This window comes from Bombina bombina, chromosome 1, assembly GCF_027579735.1.
Source record: "Bombina bombina isolate aBomBom1 chromosome 1, aBomBom1.pri, whole genome shotgun sequence".
In the NCBI taxonomy this organism is placed as follows: domain Eukaryota; kingdom Metazoa; phylum Chordata; class Amphibia; order Anura; family Bombinatoridae; genus Bombina; species Bombina bombina.
In genome coordinates, this window is record NC_069499.1 from 126,464,093 (window position 1) to 126,483,183 (window position 19,091).

General features: G+C 40.1%; 1 protein-coding gene across 4 annotated transcripts in view; it reads right to left on the minus strand.

Moving 5' to 3' along the window:
- The window catches only part of FERMT2 (FERM domain containing kindlin 2), a 227,602-nt gene that overhangs the window by 83,426 nt on the left and 125,085 nt on the right, over nucleotides 1–19,091 (minus strand). For 2 of the 4 annotated variants that reach the window (XM_053697592.1, XM_053697590.1), the window contains exons 4-5: nucleotides 4,352–4,486; nucleotides 1,668–1,700 (exon numbers count right to left, since the gene is read on the minus strand). In XM_053697592.1, coding sequence (XP_053553567.1) covers nucleotides 1,668–1,700; nucleotides 4,352–4,486 — 168 coding nt within the window. The remainder of the gene's footprint in view (nucleotides 1–1,667; nucleotides 1,701–4,351; nucleotides 4,487–19,091) is intronic. The other 2 variants (XM_053697594.1, XM_053697593.1) reach the window with 1 other exon arrangement.

Genomic DNA, 19,091 nt, shown 5'->3' on the forward strand with positions numbered 1-19,091 from the left:
ACCACAAACTCCTCACCATCCCCGTGGAGATGCTACTTGTTCAGAGCGGCAAGGAGAATGACTGGGGGGGCGGAGCCAGAGGGGGACTATATGGACAGCTCTTGCTGTGTGCTCTCCTTGCCATTCCCTGTAGGGGAGGAGACTATCCCACAAGTAATGGATGACGCCGTGGACCGGACACACCAATGTTGGAGAAAATGTGAATCAGATTACGTCTGCAAAAGGAGGTACCCTGTGCCCAGTCTGTGAGATGGTCTGAGCCCCTATTGCTGTATATAGTGACACTGTTTAACCCACCAGTACTGTATATAGTGCGTCAGTGACACAGTCTGTAATCTGACAGTGAGATGGCTGGCCTGACCCTACCCGCCCCAGTACTTTATAAAGGGACCACAGTAGTCTGTGACATGGTCCAGCCCCCCGTACTGTATATAGTGGTACTGTATAGTGACATTGTTTACCCCCTCCCCCATGCTGTAGTAACAAGGTCTGTAATTTGCTGGTTCCACAAACATACACACACACATACATGCATAAATACACACACAGTCACATACACACACACACACACAAACACCAATGGGTAAAACAGAAAGACTAACCCCTGTAGTCAGAGACACTAGTGAAGCATCACGTCACACTCACATGATATCAGTGCAGGCAGTGGCAGGTCAACATTTTGTATTAAAAAAAAAAAAATTTAAGCTGGGCCCCCACCCTTGGGGGCCCAGTCGCAATTGCGACCTCTGCACCCCCTGTAGTTACGCCCCTGACCAGAGCTGCTTATGTGGTGGAGGGGGCAGATGGGCTGAGTTTGGTCAGAAGACATCATGTCTTTGTGTTGTTTTCCCAATTCATGCTCTGAAAGCACTCTATGTCCTCTAGTTCAGGAAGTGGCTGTAATCTTAAAATGAAACACATATGCTGTGCCAAGAAGAGTTTCTCAGCAAAGGAGGGACAAAATATACATATATACTTAAAAAGGGGCACTAAAAAACATTAGATTAAAATAAAACAAAAACAAATGTATCAGAGACAACATGGCTGTAAGAGTACTTATGTAGATGCTACATACCAGGTCCACCTTTAACTAAACAGGGGGCAGACTATACAGCAAATGCTCATGCCTGTCCCAACATATATTTTCTTGAACCATGGACCTTATTTATGCACACCCTCATTGTACATGAAAACTGCTCTCAAAGCAAAAAAGTGAGCTGTGTGCATCAGCAGCTGGTAAATGGATGTACAGAGCTCCAGCAATATCATACAATGAGTCATGACGTCTGACAACTTGTGCGCCAGTAGATAGAGCCAATACCGGCTGGACACTCTAGGTGAGAGCTGTATGCAAAGGTTGTTACATTTAATAGGAAAATGCATTTTGTTTCAATATTTTTTTTTTTTTAAAACCATCCTAAATGTTCACTCAAAAAAAAAATCCACACATTTTAAAGAAGAAAATTAAAAAGGCATGCTTTACTATTAACAGCTTCTCTGCTTCAATTAGATATGAAAGTTCATTTATGTACAAAACACTGCAAGTTTCCTGCATGCTTCAGAAGCCAGCAAAGTCAAAAAGTATAAGTTGGAAAAAAAGTACTGAGACAGGAGAGCAAAAAAAAAACAACAACCCACAGCAGAAGTGACAGGAGGCCTGAACTCACCTTTTACTGGGCCGATGTAAAGAACATCAGTGCCTAGAGGAAAGGAAACGAGAAAGCAAGAGAAAGACAGTGAAGGAAAGGACAGAACACTGAAAGGTTAAATGGAAAAGAAACAGATCTGCTTCTAAACACGGACACTAATCTTTGAAAAGAAAATCATTATGCAGATTCCGTGAACATGACTTCCTTTAACCCTGGATATACGAGCTCTATACATCATTTAAAGGGACAGTCAAGTAAAAAAAAAAAAAAAAAAAAAAACCCTTTCCTGATTCAAATAGGGCATGTGATTTTAACCAACTTTCCCATTTACTTTTATCACCAATTTTGCTTTGTTCTCTTGGTATTCTTAGTTGAAAGCTAAACATAGGAGGTTCATACGCTAATTTCTTAGACCTTGAAGGCCGCCTCTAATCTGAATGCATTTTGACAGTTTTTCACCACTAGAGGGTGTTCTGCAATTTAGCCAATTAATGCTAACATTGTGCAATCTGTCAAAAGCACTGAATTAAGGGGGCAGTTTGCAGAGGCATAGATAAAAGGTAATTGCAGAGGTAAAACATGTATTAACTGTTAGTTATGCAAAACTGAGGAATGGGCGATAAAGGGATTATCTATCTTTTTAAACAACAAAAATTCTGGTGTTGACTGTCCCTTTAAAGGGACACTCAAGTCAAAATTAAACTTCCATGTTTAGATAATAGAAGTCAATTGGAAAATTGTCTGCCAACAAAATGCGCCTTTTTATATTTACACTTTTTAAGTCACCAGCTGCTACTGAGCATGAGCAAGAATTCACAGAATATACGTATATGGATTTGTGATTGGTTGATGGCAGTCACATGGTACAGGGGGAGTGGAAATAGACATAACTGAAATTTGTCAGAAAAAAAAAAAGTCTACTACTCATTTGAAGTTCAGACTAAGTGCTGTTGCATTGTCTTTTCATCATGCATTTGTTGATTATGCAAATCTTCTGTATTTACTGGTCCTTTAAAGAGACAAAACTATCACACATATGAAAGAACACTATTTAAAAAAGGTAAGTGTACTGTAAAATTAGTTTCTCCATTAGGCTTGCAACCTTTTTTTTCCTACAACAAAAGACCATGCTAATTAGCATCAATAATTATACAGCATAAATCAGGAACTAATGCTGCTAGGACTGATTTTAAATGATCATCTGTTTATAAGTAGATTGCAATAGACTTAGAAAAAAAGTTTGACTATGACAGCATCTTTATTTCTATATTTAATCTTTATTTTACACTTTGACCTTAAACTTAAAAATACCATCCATGTCGGTTATACCCCTAAATAAGGTTTCAGCTACTTTTTATACCAACTGCAGGGTATAAAATGTATGGGAAAGTGCCCCTTTGAAATGAGTTGTGGTTTCATCTAGAAAAAAAAACAGCTAAAATATTTTTAAAGGGCTAAGATTTTAGGGAGAGCACACAGACCTCCTTATCTTATCTCTGTTTACACAAAAGCCTTAGAACAATTGATAATTAACATTTTAATACCTCTCTCTAATTTCCCATCTGGGAGTGTAATTTCTTTAGCAACTTCTTGTTTACAATGCTTTTCTATAACCAGTACTTAAGTACTGAAATATTTAGTATAGGTGGGGGAGAGGATAACACATCTATTTCAAATGGCAAAACAAAAAGGTAAAAAGCTATGTAAACATGTTAATACATTCCACCAGCTAAAATAGATTGCTGGGAAAACAGATAATTTTACAGTGCACTCTCTTTAAACATGTCAAAAAAAAAAATTTGTAACTTTTTTTTTTGTCACATTTAAGCAGTTTATTCGTATTTTAATACAATTAATGTAACTGTGCCTTGATTGCGCACTGGCAGATAAGCAAATTTCCCTCCAATTTATTGGTATATAGTGATGAGCATTACGGCATCAAATCAAAAATAAAGTCTGTCTGCTCTTCTTGCTTTCCCCAGCCCCTTTCAGCTGGTGTCCCAGCCTAACATCAACAGTGCTAAACTGGGAGCTTCTAAGTAAGTTTTTAAAAGGTTTTATACTGGATTTTTATATCAGTATCTGTGGATATTATTCTTTATAGTAGTGTCTATTACATGCAGTTATATGAAAATTGGTGTATACGGTCCCTTTAAGGCAATCCTAGAGAGCTTTAATACTAATAAGTTAATACCATTTGGAAAACCAGAGACCTAACTACAGAAAGGAAAAAAAATTGGGGGGGGGGGGGAAGACCATAATTACGTGTCTAGAAATGATATATACACACACACACACACACACACACACACACACGAGATTGCACAAGAGTATGTGTCCAATAGGGAGGGGTTGGGGCAGACACTTATCCTGGATGACTCAGGAAAGCACATGGGCAGAGCTCTAGGTGACCAATAAGTGGAGTCATCATGGGTGGGGTATGACTGCAAAGTTATGGGTGTGGCTATGTGGAAAGAAACAGTGGTGGGGCAGAGATTATTTCTCCCTCATCAGCCCATGCACTCCAGTAGAACCACCACTGCCATGTGGTTAACCATTAATGGTATATTTACGCCATTTAAACTACTCATAATTCAATTGTGAAGTAGAGCAAACTTAAAATATATTAGGTATAAAATGTATATAAGTATACTTCGATAACATTATGCCATAAACAAAAACGCAACAAGATCTATAGTTACCGGATCCTGGTGTCAGCAAGGGACCATCAAGTTCCAGAATGTTATCTTCACATTGATCTTCAATTTTTTTCTTTTTTTTCTTGGTAGGATCTCTTGGTTTTCGGATCAGTGAAAGCTCTTCTGGGTGTCTGATATCTGCACACGAAGGAGAAGAGTACAACTTAAATACAGGAAATAAAGACTGAAATACAATTATAATTTTAAGTCTAGCACTGCCGATTGGATCAACTGCATTTTTTTTACTTTGGGATAAGCAGTGCTCTGAGTAATGAGCAGTATTTCTACTATTTGTTTAACACCTTTGCAGGGGTTAAACAGTCTAGGGTCCATAGTCAAAAAAAAAAAAAAAAACAGAATTTATGTTTACCTGATAAATTGCTTTCTCCAACGGTGTGTCCGGTCCACGGCGTCATCCTTACTTGTGGGATATTCTCTTCCCCAACAGGAAATGGCAAAGAGCCCAGCAAAGCTGGTCACATGATCCCTCCTAGGCTCCGCCTACCCCAGTCATTCGACCGACGTTAAGGAGGAATATTTGCATAGGAGAAACCATATGGTACCGTGGTGACTGTAGTTAAAGAAAATAAAATATCAGACCTGATTAAAAAAACCAGGGCGGGCCGTGGACCGGACACACCGTTGGAGAAAGAAATTTATCAGTTAAACATAAATTCTGTTTTCTCCAACATAGGTGTGTCCGGTCCACGGCGTCATCCTTACTTGTGGGAACCAATACCAAAGCTTTAGGACACGGATGAAGGGAGGGAGCAAATCAGGTCACCTAAATGGAAGGCACCACGGCTTGCAAAACCTTTCTCCCAAAAATAGCCTCAGAAGAAGCAAAAGTATCAAACTTGTAAAATTTGGTAAAAGTGTGCAGTGAAGACCAAGTCGCTGCCCTACATATCTGATCAACAGAAGCCTCGTTCTTGAAGGCCCATGTGGAAGCCACAGCCCTAGTGGAATGAGCTGTGATTCTTTCGGGAGGCTGCCGTCCGGCAGTCTCGTAAGCCAATCTGATGATGCTTTTAATCCAAAAAGAGAGAGAGGTAGAAGTTGCTTTTTGACCTCTCCTTTTACCGGAATAAACAACAAACAAGGAAGATGTTTGTCTAAAATCCTTTGTAGCATCTAAATAGAATTTTAGAGCGCGAACAACATCCAAATTGTGCAACAAACGTTCCTTCTTTGAAACTGGTTTCGGACACAGAGAAGGTACGATAATCTCCTGGTTAATGTTTTTGTTAGAAACAACTTTCGGAAGAAAACCAGGTTTAGTACGCAAAACCACCTTATCTGCATGGAACACCAGATAAGGAGGAGAACACTGCAGAGCAGATAATTCTGAAACTCTTCTAGCAGAAGAAATTGCAACCAAAAACAAAACTTTCCAAGATAATAATTTAATATCAACGGAATGCAAGGGTTCAAACGGAACCCCCTGAAGAACTGAAAGAACTAAATTGAGACTCCAAGGAGGAGTCAAAGGTTTGTAAACAGGCTTGATTCTAACCAGAGCCTGAACAAAGGCTTGAACATCTGGCACAGCTGCCAGCTTTTTGTGAAGTAACACCGACAAGGCGGAAATCTGTCCCTTCAGGGAACTTGCAGATAATCCTTTTTCCAATCCTTCTTGAAGGAAGGATAGAATCCTAGGAATCTTAACCTTGTCCCAAGGGAATCCTTTAGATTCACACCAACAGATATATTTTTTCCAAATCTTGTGGTAAATCTTTCGAGTTACAGGCTTTCTGGCCTGAACAAGAGTATCGATAACAGAATCTGAGAATCCTCGCTTCGATAAAATCAAGCGTTCAATCTCCAAGCAGTCAGCTGGAGTGAAACCAGATTCGGATGTTCGAACGGACCCTGAACAAGAAGGTCTCGTCTCAAAGGTAGCTTCCAAGGTGGAGCCGATGACATATTCACCAGATCTGCATACCAGCTCCTGCGTGGCCACGCAGGAGCTATCAAGATCACCGACGCCCTCTCCTGATTGATCCTGGCTACCAGCCTGGGGATGAGAGGAAACGGCGGGAACACATAAGCTAGTTTGAAGGTCCAAGGTGCTACTAGTGCATCCACTAGAGCCGCCTTGGGATCCCTGGATCTGGACCCGTAGCAGGGAACTTTGAAGTTCTGACGAGAGGCCATCAGATCCATGTCTGGAATGCCCCACAGCTGAGTGACTTGGGCAAAGATTTCCGGATGGAGTTCCCACTCCCCCGGATGCAATGTCTGACGACTCAGAAAATCCGCTTCCCAATTTTCCACTCCTGGGATGTGGATAGCAGACAGGTGGCAGGAGTGAGACTCCGCCCATAGAATGATTTTGGTCACTTCTTCCATCGCTAGGGAACTCCTTGTTCCCCCCTGATGGTTGATGTACGCAACAGTCGTCATGTTGTCTGATTGAAACCGTATGAACTTGGTCCTCGCTAGCTGAGGCCAAGCCTTGAGAGCATTGAATATCGCTCTCAGTTCCAGAATATTTATCGGTAGAAGAGATTCTTCCCGAGACCAAAGACCCTGAGCTTTCAGGGATCCCCAGACCGCGCCCCAGCCCATCAGACTGGCGTCGGTCGTGACAATGACCCACTCTGGTCTGCGGAATGTCATCCCTTGTGACAGGTTGTCCAGGGACAGCCACCAACGGAGTGAGTCTCTGGTCCTCTGATTTACTTGTATCTTTGGAGACAAGTCTGTATAGTCCCCATTCCACTGACTGAGCATGCACAGTTGTAATGGTCTTAGATGAATGCGCGCAAAAGGAACTATGTCCATTGCCGCTACCATCAACCCGATCACTTCCATGCACTGAGCTATGGAAGGAAGAGGAACGGAATGAAGTATCCGACAAGAGTCTAGAAGTTTTGTTTTTCTGGCCTCTGTTAGAAAAATCCTCATTTCTAAGGAGTCTATAATTGTTCCCAAGAAGGGAACCCTTGTTGACGGGGATAGAGAACTCTTTTCCATGTTCACTTTCCAGCCGTGAGATCTGAGAAAGGCCAGGACGATGTCCGTGTGAGCCTTTGCTTGAGGAAGGGACGACGCTTGAATCAGAATGTCGTCCAGGTAAGGTACTACTGCAATGCCCCTTGGTCTTAGCACCGCTAGAAGGGACCCTAGTACCTTTGTGAAAATCCTTGGAGCAGTGGCTAATCCGAAAGGAAGCGCCACGAACTGGTAATGTTTGTCCAGGAATGCAAACCTTAGGAACCGATGATGTTCCTTGTGGATAGGAATATGTAGATACGCATCCTTTAAATCCACCGTGGTCATGAATTGACCTTCCTGGATGGAAGGAAGAATAGTTCGAATGGTTTCCATCTTGAACGATGGAACCTTGAGAAATTTGTTTAAGATCTTGAGATCTAAGATTGGTCTGAACGTTCCCTCTTTTTTGGGAACTATGAACAGATTGGAGTAGAACCCCATCCCTTGTTCTCTTAATGGAACAGGATGAATCACTCCCATTTTTAACAGGTCTTCTACACAATGTAAGAACGCCTGTCTTTTTATGTGGTCTGAAGACAACTGAGACCTGTGGAACCTCCCCCTTGGGGGAAGTCCCTTGAATTCCAGAAGATAACCCTGGGAGACTATTTCTAGCGCCCAAGGATCCAGAACATCTCTTGCCCAAGCCTGAGCGAAGAGAGAGAGTCTGCCCCCCACCAGATCCGGTCCCGGATCGGGGGCCAATATTTCATGCTGTCTTGGTAGCAGAGGCAGGTTTCTTGGCCTGCTTTCCCTTGTTCCAGCCTTGCATTGGTCTCCAAGCTGGCTTGGCTTGAGAAGTATTACCCTCTTGCTTAGAGGACGTAGCACTTTGGGCTGGTCCGTTTTTACGAAAGGGACGAAAATTAGGTCTATTTTTTGCCTTGAAAGGCCGATCCTGAGGAAGGGCGTGGCCCTTACCCCCAGTGATATCAGAGATAATCTCTTTCAAGTCAGGGCCAAACAGCGTTTTCCCCTTGAAAGGAATGTTTAGTAGCTTGTTCTTGGAAGACGCATCAGCCGACCAAGATTTCAACCAAAGCGCTCTGCGCGCCACAATAGCAAACCCAGAATTCTTAGCCGCTAACCTAGCCAATTGCAAAGTGGCGTCTAGGGTGAAAGAATTAGCCAATTTGAGAGCATTGATTCTGTCCATAATCTCCTCATAAGGAGGAGAATCACTATCGAGCGCCTTTATCAGTTCATCAAACCAGAAACATGCGGCTGTAGTGACAGGGACAATGCATGAAATTGGTTGTAGAAGGTAACCCTGCTGAACAAACATCTTTTTAAGCAAACCTTCTAATTTTTTATCCATAGGATCTTTGAAAGCACAACTATCCTCTATGGGTATAGTGGTGCGTTTGTTTAAAGTAGAAACCGCTCCCTCGACCTTGGGGACTGTCTGCCATAAGTCCTTTCTGGGGTCGACCATAGGAAACAATTTTTTAAATATGGGGGGAGGGACGAAAGGAATACCGGGCCTTTCCCATTCTTTATTAACAATGTCCGCCACCCGCTTGGGTATAGGAAAAGCTTCTGGGAGCCCCGGCACCTCTAGGAACTTGTCCATTTTACATAGTTTCTCTGGGATGACCAACTTTTCACAATCATCCAGAGTGGATAATACCTCCTTAAGCAAAATGCGGAGATGTTCCAACTTAAATTTAAATGCAATCACATCAGGTTCAGCCTGTTGAGAAATGTTCCCTGAATCAGTAATTTCTCCCTCAGACAAAACCTCCCTGGCCCCCTCAGATTGGGTTAGGGGCCCTTCAGAGATATTAATATCAGCGTCGTCATGCTCTTCAGTAACTAAAACAGAGCAGCCACGCTTACGCTGACAAGGGTTCATTTTGGCTAAAATGTTTTTGACAGAATTATCCATTACAGCCGTTAATTGTTGCATAGTAAGGAGTATTGGCGCGCTAGATGTACTAGGGGCCTCCTGAGTGGGCAAGACTCGTGTAGACGAAGGAGGGAATGATGCAGTACCATGCTTACTCCCCTCACTTGAGGAATCATCTTGGGCATCATTGTCATTATCGCATAAATCACATTTATTTAAATGAATAGGAATTCTGGCTTCCCCACATTCAGAACACAGTCTATCTGGTAGTTCAGACATGTTAAACAGGCATAAACTTGATAAGAAAGTACAAAAAACGTTTTAAAATAAAACCGTTACTGTCACTTTAAATTTTAAACTGAACACACTTTATTACTGCAATTGCGAAAAAACATGAAGGAATTGTTCAAAATTCACCAAATTTTCACCACAGTGTCTTAAAGCCTTAAAAGTATTGCACACCAAATTTGGAAGCTTTAACCCTTAAAATAACGGAACCGGAGCCGTTTTAAAACTTTAACCCCTTTACAGTCCCTGGTATCTGCTTTGCTGAGACCCAACCAAACCCAAAGGGGAATACGATACCAAATGACGCCTTCAGAAAGTCTTTTCTAAGTATCAGAGCTCCTCTCACATGCGACTGCATGCCATGCCTCTCAAAAACAAGTGCGCCACACCGGCGCGAAAATGAGGCTCTGCTTATGCTTTGGGAAAGTCCCTAAGAAATAAGGTGTCTAATACAGTGCCTGCCGATATTATTATATCAAAATACCCAGATAAAATGATTCCTCAAGGCTAAATATGTGTTAATAATGAATCGATTTAGCCCAGAAAAGTCTACAGTCTTAATAAGCCCTTGTGAAGCCCTTATTTACGATCGTAATAAACATGGCTTACCGGATCCCATAGGGAAAATGACAGCTTCCAGCATTACATCGTCTTGTTAGAATGTGTCATACCTCAAGCAGCAAGAGACTGCACACTGTTCCCCCAACTGAAGTTAATTGCTCTCAACAGTCCTGTGTGGAACAGCCATGGATTTTAGTTACGGTTGCTAAAATCATTTTCCTCATACAAACAGAAATCTTCATCTCTTTTCTGTTTCTGAGTAAATAGTACATACCAGCACTATTTCAAAATAACAAACTCTTGATTGAATAATAAAAAACTACAGTTAAACACTAAAAAACTCTAAGCCATCTCCGTGGAGATGTTGCCTGTACAACGGCAAAGAGAATGACTGGGGTAGGCGGAGCCTAGGAGGGATCATGTGACCAGCTTTGCTGGGCTCTTTGCCATTTCCTGTTGGGGAAGAGAATATCCCACAAGTAAGGATGACGCCGTGGACCGGACACACCTATGTTGGAGAAATACATGTTGTAATTCATTAGAGCATGTCATTTTAAAACTATATGGGCTCTTTAAGTTCTGATTTGTGCAGCAAAAGTCATCTGTTGAGCATGGGCAAGAAATTGACACCTGGAACTAGTGCAGGTGTCTCCTAGGAACCATTTTAAAAAGGAAAAAAACTAATATTTTGCCTACCTGTATCACCACAGTCCCGTGTGGGGTTGTGATAGGAAGCAATGGACATTGTACATATGAAGTTAAAAAGATATTAACAAAAAAAAAAAAAAAAGTATTCTTACCTAATAAATTTCTTTATTTCCGGATATGGTGAGTCCACAACGTCATCAATTACTAGCGGGCATATCGCTCTTAGCCAGCAGGAGGCGGCAAAGAGCACCACAGCAAAGCTGTTATGTGTCACTCCCCTACCCATAATCCCCAGTCATTCGACCGAAGGGAAATAGAAAAAAGTTACAACACAAAGGTGTAGAGGTGCCTGAGGTTTAGTAAAAAAAATAAAATAAACTATCTTAAAAAAACAGGGTGGGGTTGTGGACTCACCATATCCGGAAAAGAAAGAAATTTATCGGGTAAGCATCAATTTTGTTTTCTTTCCTAAGATATGGTGAGTCCACGACATCATCAATTACTAGTGGGAACCAAACAAGCTAGAGGACACAGATGACTAGGGAGGGAAAACAAGACAGGCAGACCTAAATAGAAGGGACCACTGCTTGAAGAACCTTTCTCCCAAAAGAAGCCTCAGCCAAGGCAAAAGTATCAATTTGTAAAAAAAAAAAAAAGTATGCAAAGAAGAATAAGTTGCAGCCTCGCAAATCTGTTCCACAGAAGCTTCATTGTAGAAGTTCCAAGAAGAGAAAACAGCCCTTGTGGAATGAGCTTAATTCTCTCAGGGGGCTGCCAACCAGCAGTCTCATAAGCAAAACAAATAATACTTCTCAATCATAAATTAAGAGAATCAGAAACTTCCTGACCCTTACGTTTTTCTGAGAAACAAACAAATAGGGCAGAGGACTGGTGAAAATCCTTATTCGCCTGTAGGAAGAATTTCAGAGCACGCACAACATCCAGGTTGTGCAACAAACTATCGTTATGATCAGAAGGATTAGGACATAGAAAATGATAACAATCTCCTGATTAATATTTCTATCTGAAAACACAAATAACTGCCTTATCAGCAAGGAGGATAAGATGAGGTGAATCATACTGCAAAGCCTAAGAGTTCCGAAACTCTGAGCAGAAGAGAACAAAAAGGAAACAAAAACGTCCAAGAGAATATCTTAATATTTATGGAATGCAGAGGCTCAAACAGGAGGAGCAACAGACTTAAACACAGACATCATTCTGACCAGGGCCTAACAAAAGGAACAAACATCTGGCACATCCACCAGACGTCGTCTTCTCCAGACCCTCCTGGATAAAGGACAAAATCCTAGGAATCCTGAGCTGACTCCGAGAGTAGCCCTTGGATTCCCACCAATAAAGGTATTTACGCTATACCTTATGGTAAATTTTTCTAATAACAGAACCTGAATCAAAGTCACAATGACCAACACACTCAGATAGAACTAAGAGTTCAATCGCCAAGCAATCAGCTTCAGAGAAACGAGATCTGGATGAAGGATTGAACCCTGTGTTAGAAGGTCCTTCCTCAGAAGCAACTTCCGCGCAGGAGCTATTAGAATTACCGATGCTCTCTCCTGTTTGATACGAGCAATGACTCGTGGAAGGAGTGCAAACAGAAAACAAGTAAGCAAGACTGAAATCCCAAGGAACCGCTGCAGCAACTATCAGGGCGGCCAACAGATCTCTTGACCTTGAACCATACCTTGGAAGCTTGGTGTTCTGCCGAGATGCCATCAAATTCCACTCCGGTCCCCCCCATTTGAGGGTGAACCCACTCCCCGGAAGAAAAGTCTGTCTGCTCAGGAAGTCCGCTTCCCAGTTGACCCTTCTGGAATGTGGATGGCAGATAGACAGCAATTGTAAGCTTCCGCCCACTGAACAAACCTAGCCACTTCCTTCAAGGCTAAGGAACGCAAAGTTCCTCCCTGGTAGTTGATGTAAGCCACAGAGGTGATATTGTCCGACTGGAACCTGATAAACCTGGCTCTTAACTCCAAAATGTTGATGGGGAGAGCAGACTCCTTTTGAGTCCAAAGTCCTTGTGCCTTTAAAAAGAATTTCACTGCTCCCCAGTCCTGCAGGCTGGCATCCGTGTTCACAAAAGCCCAGGAATGTCTCTGGAAACATGTGCCCTGACCGATACTCCTGAGCAAAAAAGCCTCACACAAAAAAAATCTCCTAAAGCTGAACTAGATCTATTCTCAGAGAGATCCGAATGGTAACCGCTCCATTGACTGAGCATGCATAACTGCAGAGCTCTCAAATGGACTTGAAAAAAAGGGATAACATCCATAGAACCATCAGACCAATTACCTCCATACATGGACCCATTGAAAAGTAAAGGGAAAATCAGCTGCAGCTGGTATTAAAGCCTAACCCTCTGGTTACAAAATGGCTAAGCTATCTACCGGACCACTAGAGCTTGCTGTGGGCTGAACAGTAGACTAGAGAGGTAATAGGAAGAAATCTTTGATTATCTGACCTTTGTTACAAATATTCTCAAGATAGAGAAGCTATCTATTAAGCCCCCATCAAAAAAAAAAAAAAAAAACACCCTTGTAGTTGGAACAAGGAAACTCTTCCCCAGATTCAGTTCCCATCCATGGGAACTTAGAATAGACCATATCTCTAGAAAGAGTTTGCACAAAGAAAGGATGACACCAGACCATATATTGTCCAGGCAGGAGGGCATCCTTGCAATACCCCAAGACAAAAAAAAAAAAAGAGAGAGTCTTTGTAGGATGAGGAATCTCAGAAAATTGAGAAGATCCCGGATAACGGGAACAATTACAAATCCTTCAGGTCTATGTTCGTCATGAACAGATCCCATTCCCTGACTGGAACAGGAGAGGAAGGTCCTGAACCCAGTTCACGTATGCCTCATCATACCTGGGACTGCAGATACTCTTGGGAGAAAATCTTAGATTGCTGCCCACTGGGCCAAGACTGGCTGGGATTCCAAAAAGACAGGACTGTCTCTGCAGTAAAAGGAAAACTTTCCTTAGTTTACTCCTCTTGACGTGTGGTAGAAAATAACTTTTTTCCACCCGTAAAGTCAGAGGATAAATCTGCCATACAAAGGTCCAAACAAGATCTCATCCTTGTAAGCAAGTACCAGAAGCTTGGAGGAAACATTAAATACATTCCAAATATGGCCACGGTGGCACATGTCTTGGTCAATTAGATATTGAACCTGCATCTGCAGTGCTATGAAGCTGAGGCTGTACTACTAAGCCACAGGTAGGCTTCCCAGCTGACCAAGATTTCAACCACAATGCCCCATGGGCTAACACAGCAAGTCTAATAAGATAAGGAGGACAGCCTACACGGTGTGAGAGGATGCCACTCCTCAGAGACTTGTAGAAAAAGAAATAACAGAGTAAACCTATTCTGGCTTTCTATACCATGGGCAGCAAAAATGTCAGGAAACACAGCAAGGCCCACCTCACAAGTTCCTAACTGCTTTAAAACCACTACTACCCTACTGAAGAGATTAACGTTGAGTACGGCTAGACCCAATCTTTGAAAAAAAAAAAAAAAAAAGGAAAGATCAGAGTAAACCTTCTCTGGCTTTCTAAAATAGTTAAAATCTTGCTTGCAGTGAAAGAAATCCAATTTTCTTCAGACACCAAAAACATCACCACCTCCATGCACCAAGGCAAAGAGAATGACTGGGGATTATGGGTAGAGGAGTGACACTTAACAGCTTTGCTGTGGTGCTCTTTGCCTCCTCCTGGTGGCCAGGAGTGATATTCCCACTAGTAATTGATGAAGACGTGGACTCCCCATATCTTAGGAAAGAAAAGGTAAATTCCTCTTAAAATGTTGAATAATACATATTGCATTACATATTTGTATTAGTGTGTGTGTGTGTGTGTGTGTGTGTATAAACAAGTCCGGTAGTACTCAGTCAATAAGGGACACCAACCTGAGTGCAAGCAATAACAATCTTATAGCAAACAATTTCTGCACTCTAAGGATTTGTGTAATTCCAAGGTTATTAATGTTTCAGTGACACTACACCCCATTTTTAAAAATAAATCCATTAAAAATAAGAAATGATAGAAGAGGATGAAAGGAGTAAGTACATTATATCGACATCAGTTTTTTTTATATGCAAATCTCATTGCAATTTAAATGACATCTGCATACATTGATCACCTTATTGAGGGAGTGGAGGAATGTATGGAATATATCAATAGTAATAAGTAATGTTCCAAGAACTGACTTTAAAGCCGTATTCATTTTTCCAAAGTTTCTCATATCTTTTACATATAATGGAAGGGCTAAAAACAAAAACACAAAACACCTGCACATACTCTCATATAAAAAAGAGCTAAATTTGAACAAATGCAACGAAAAATAAATAAGTTTGACAATAGAAATCTAAGAGAAGGCTTATTTTTTTATTGCATGCTCTACCTAAATCATGAGTTTCATTTTAATTTCTATGTCCCATTAAAGGGATAGTCCATTTTATTTTTTAAAGTTAGATAACGCCTTTACTACCCATTCCTCAGCTTTGCACAACCAACATTATTACATTAATATAAGACAAAAAAGAAAAAAACATGTAATTTACAATAGTAATGGTAATAATAATAAGAGACTGATTAGCCTGCTTAGTGGGGTAATAGTGATGTTGTTTGACAAATACTCAACAAAAGAACAAACCATCCCATGTAATGAGAAGTCATCCAATTGGGCGTCCTGTTAGGTAGAAGATCTGGAAATACAGCACATAGGAAAATGGTAAATGTCTGGGTATTAAAGGCTTAGTCCCAAGGTATAACTGGTAAGTATGGTACTTATCTTATCACCAAAGAAAGGTGCAGAGAGTTCATATGAACCTCGGCCTCAGAGTTGCTTATTTTTGCTCTGGACTCTTTATTACATTAATATACTTGTAATCAGGCAGAGGTTTAAAAGGTTTTAAAGCCCATGCAGGCTGCCTCTTATCTATGTGCATTGTATTAGCTTTTCACAGCCAGACAGTGCTAGTTCATGTGTGTCATATAGATATTGTACTCACTCCTGTGGAGTTGTGCATGAGACTATTTAATCAGTTCTGGACTGATGGTATGTACACTTATAGAGCACTCGCATTCCTTATAGGCTATATTAAGTATAGAGAAGTGAGATTGTGACAGATACGCTGTTTAAAACATAACCTTTATTAAGACTATTAAAAAAAAATGTAAAAAAAACACACATTTAAAAAACAAATGGAGTTAAAGCTAGTAAGTAAATCATGTGTTAATCTTCAGTAAGCTTAACTAGGGTGATTTTGAAAAATACACAAATCAATACAGACCTAGGCTATGGATATTAAACCATGGCCTGTAAATAGATGTGGTTCTAAGCAAGTCTGCTCGTTAGTGAAATACACATGAGCGCAATAATTATGTTGCTAAATCGAGGTAGAATATCTCATATCCCAGAACAGCAGAGTTAATAACCTTATTGTATTGGTTGTAAAGCTCATCTATCTGCAATATCAATATTGTGCTCTTTAAATGTCAACTGTTTAAATACAGGAGGGAATCTGTGTAGATTTTAAATGTATAATGAGTTGCTGGTAAATCTGCTTAATACAAAGCAACAATTATAATAATATTCTAAGTGGACATGCAGCGAATGTATGCGCGTGCCCACTGTTAACTTATAACTAGGTGTGTTGGAATGTGTAGCATTTTATATCTATAGATGTCCATGTTTGTAAGCAGAGGGGATTAAGCAGCTAGTCTCATGAGCAGTATTTCAATAAGAGCAGTTACGCAGGGAGCCAGCGAATGCAGCATATAATATTCTAATGATTACTTTTGTCTCTTCAATGGTAGCAGTGAATATAACCGAATGTATTTAAAAACAGTTGGCATTTTAAGAGCCTAATTTTGATATTGCAGACAGATAAGCTTTATAACCAATACAATAAGGTTATTACTTAACTCTGCTGTTCTGGGATATGAGATATTATACCTCCATTCAGAAAAATAATTATTGCGCTCATGTGTATTTCACTAATGAGCAGACTTGCTTAGAACCACATTTACAGGCCATGGTTTAAAATCCACAGTCTAGGTCTGTATTGATTTGTGTATTTTTGAAAATCACCCTAGTTAAGCTTACTGACCATTAACACATGATTTACTTACCAGCTTTAAAGGGACAGTCAACCCAAAATAGGTTCTGAGTGATACATTCATACATTAAGTTTCAACCGATTATTATTTAACAAAGTAGCCCAATTTTCTCCTATAAATTTTTTTTAAGTAAAAAGATTTACGATTTTCTCCTGTGTCGTTTAAAAATGTCCGCCTGCCCCCTCCCCTATTTCGTCACCAGCACGTCATCTGCCTGTGATTGCAGTAAACTTTTCTATCCTACATGTTGCTGTGTTTGGCGCATGCGCTGAATTTAGTCAAGGGGTAGTTTTGAATCCGCTCAGTATGCGCTTCATGTAACCTCTCAGTATTATAGCGGTTTCCTATGTGAGACATACCATATACTTTTGATCACAGTCCAATCTAGGAACAGCTCTGGGACCGACCGAGCGATGCACACTGACAAGCACACTGGTACGTCTCACATAGGAAACCACTACATTGAAAAATTGAGAAAATTGGGCTACATTGGTAAATAATCAGTTGAAACTTAATATATATCACTCAGAACCTATTTTGGGTTGATTGTCCCTTTAACTCATTTGTGTTTTTAAGTGTGTGCGTTTTACATTTTTTAATCATCTTAATAAAAGGTTATATTTTAAACAGGGCATCTGTCACAATCTCATTGCTCTATACTTACTTGATATAGCCTATAAGGCTCTCTATGTACTCTCTAAGTGTACATACCATCAGTCCAGGACCGATTAAAAAAAGTTCTCTCTACCCAGTACACAGCATCGCCCCCTAAAATGTATAACTCTCATACAAAAATCTAATAGTACAATAAGGAATTTAGGTTACTGGAAAATTCATGACTACACCACTAGTAATGCCATTAGTAATTTTCCTTTGTTATTCATGAGACTGTTTGCAGACTGTCCCCTTATCTCAGGGCTTTTTACAGAGGCTTAGATACAAGGTAGCCAAGGTAAAATAACAGTGTTGGTTATGTAAAACTGGGGAATGGGTAATAAAGGTATTATCAAGTAGACTGTCCCTTTAACACTAATAACTTTAAAAGTGATAGTAAAGTCAAAATTAGACTTCAGGATTCAGAAAGTGTAGTATTAAATAACTTTCAAATTTACTTCTGTTAAATTTGGTTCATTCTCTATGTATTCTTCATTTAAAAGGGACACTCAGGTTAAATTAAATTTTCATGATTCAGATACAGCATGTAATTTTAAACAACTTTCCAATTTACTTCCATAAAAAAAATGTGCAGTGTCTTTTATATTTACACTTTTTGAGTCACCAGATCCTACTGAGCATGTGCAAGAATTCACAGACTATACGTATATGCATTTGTGATTGGCTGATTGCTATCACATGGTACAAGGGGAGTGGAAATATACATAACTTTAAAATTTGTTATAAAAAAAAATCTAAAACCTAGGTAGACTCATAGGCTGCAAAAGACACATGCATGTTCCCAAGCTTGTACAGCAGCAGTGCTTGCAATGATGTATAACATTGCAATAAGCACTGCGGCCAGATGCACACCCCTGAGCTCACCTTGGATTATTCTTTAACAAATGATACTGAGAGAACTAAGCAACATTGATGAGAAGTTGGGAAGTTCTGTCCCTTTAAGTGTGAAAAGTAATACTAGTATGCTCTTTTAAAATTAGCTTTAATTTTTTTCAAATTTTAAAAGTGATAATTTTCTCAAATATATCTTTAAAATGTCTAAATGTGAGGTCATTAGCCAAGAATGTGTGGCGTTTAAATATAAACTAACAGCAAAAGGATTTCTTGATTGGCCTTGGAAAGGAGGACAGGCAAATATTACAAAACTGTGAAAACATTTTACATCCTTTTAAGGGGAAAGCAGATTTATTCAGGGTTATGCAATTCATGGCAGATGAAAGAATTAGGTTTTGAAGGCTATGTATTTTAAAAACGCAAGGAAATATCCAACAAAGAAGAATGCACTAGAAATAAACTGTGCCACTATTTTGTAATTCACTATACAAGTGTTAGGAAATCAAACTAAATGTGTGGCCTGAAGTTGAAAAGCAATGCTTTGTGATTTTAAAACAATAAAATTATCATGATTAACATTAATAATAAATATCTTAAAAGGGACATAAAATTGCAAAAAGCAAGCATTTTAACATATTGCACTGTAGATTGCATTAATTATAATTCATTGAAAAGTGCAGCAATGTATTACCGGGAGCTAAATGAACACATCTGAGGCCCAAATCTCAAAAACTTTTCAGCATAG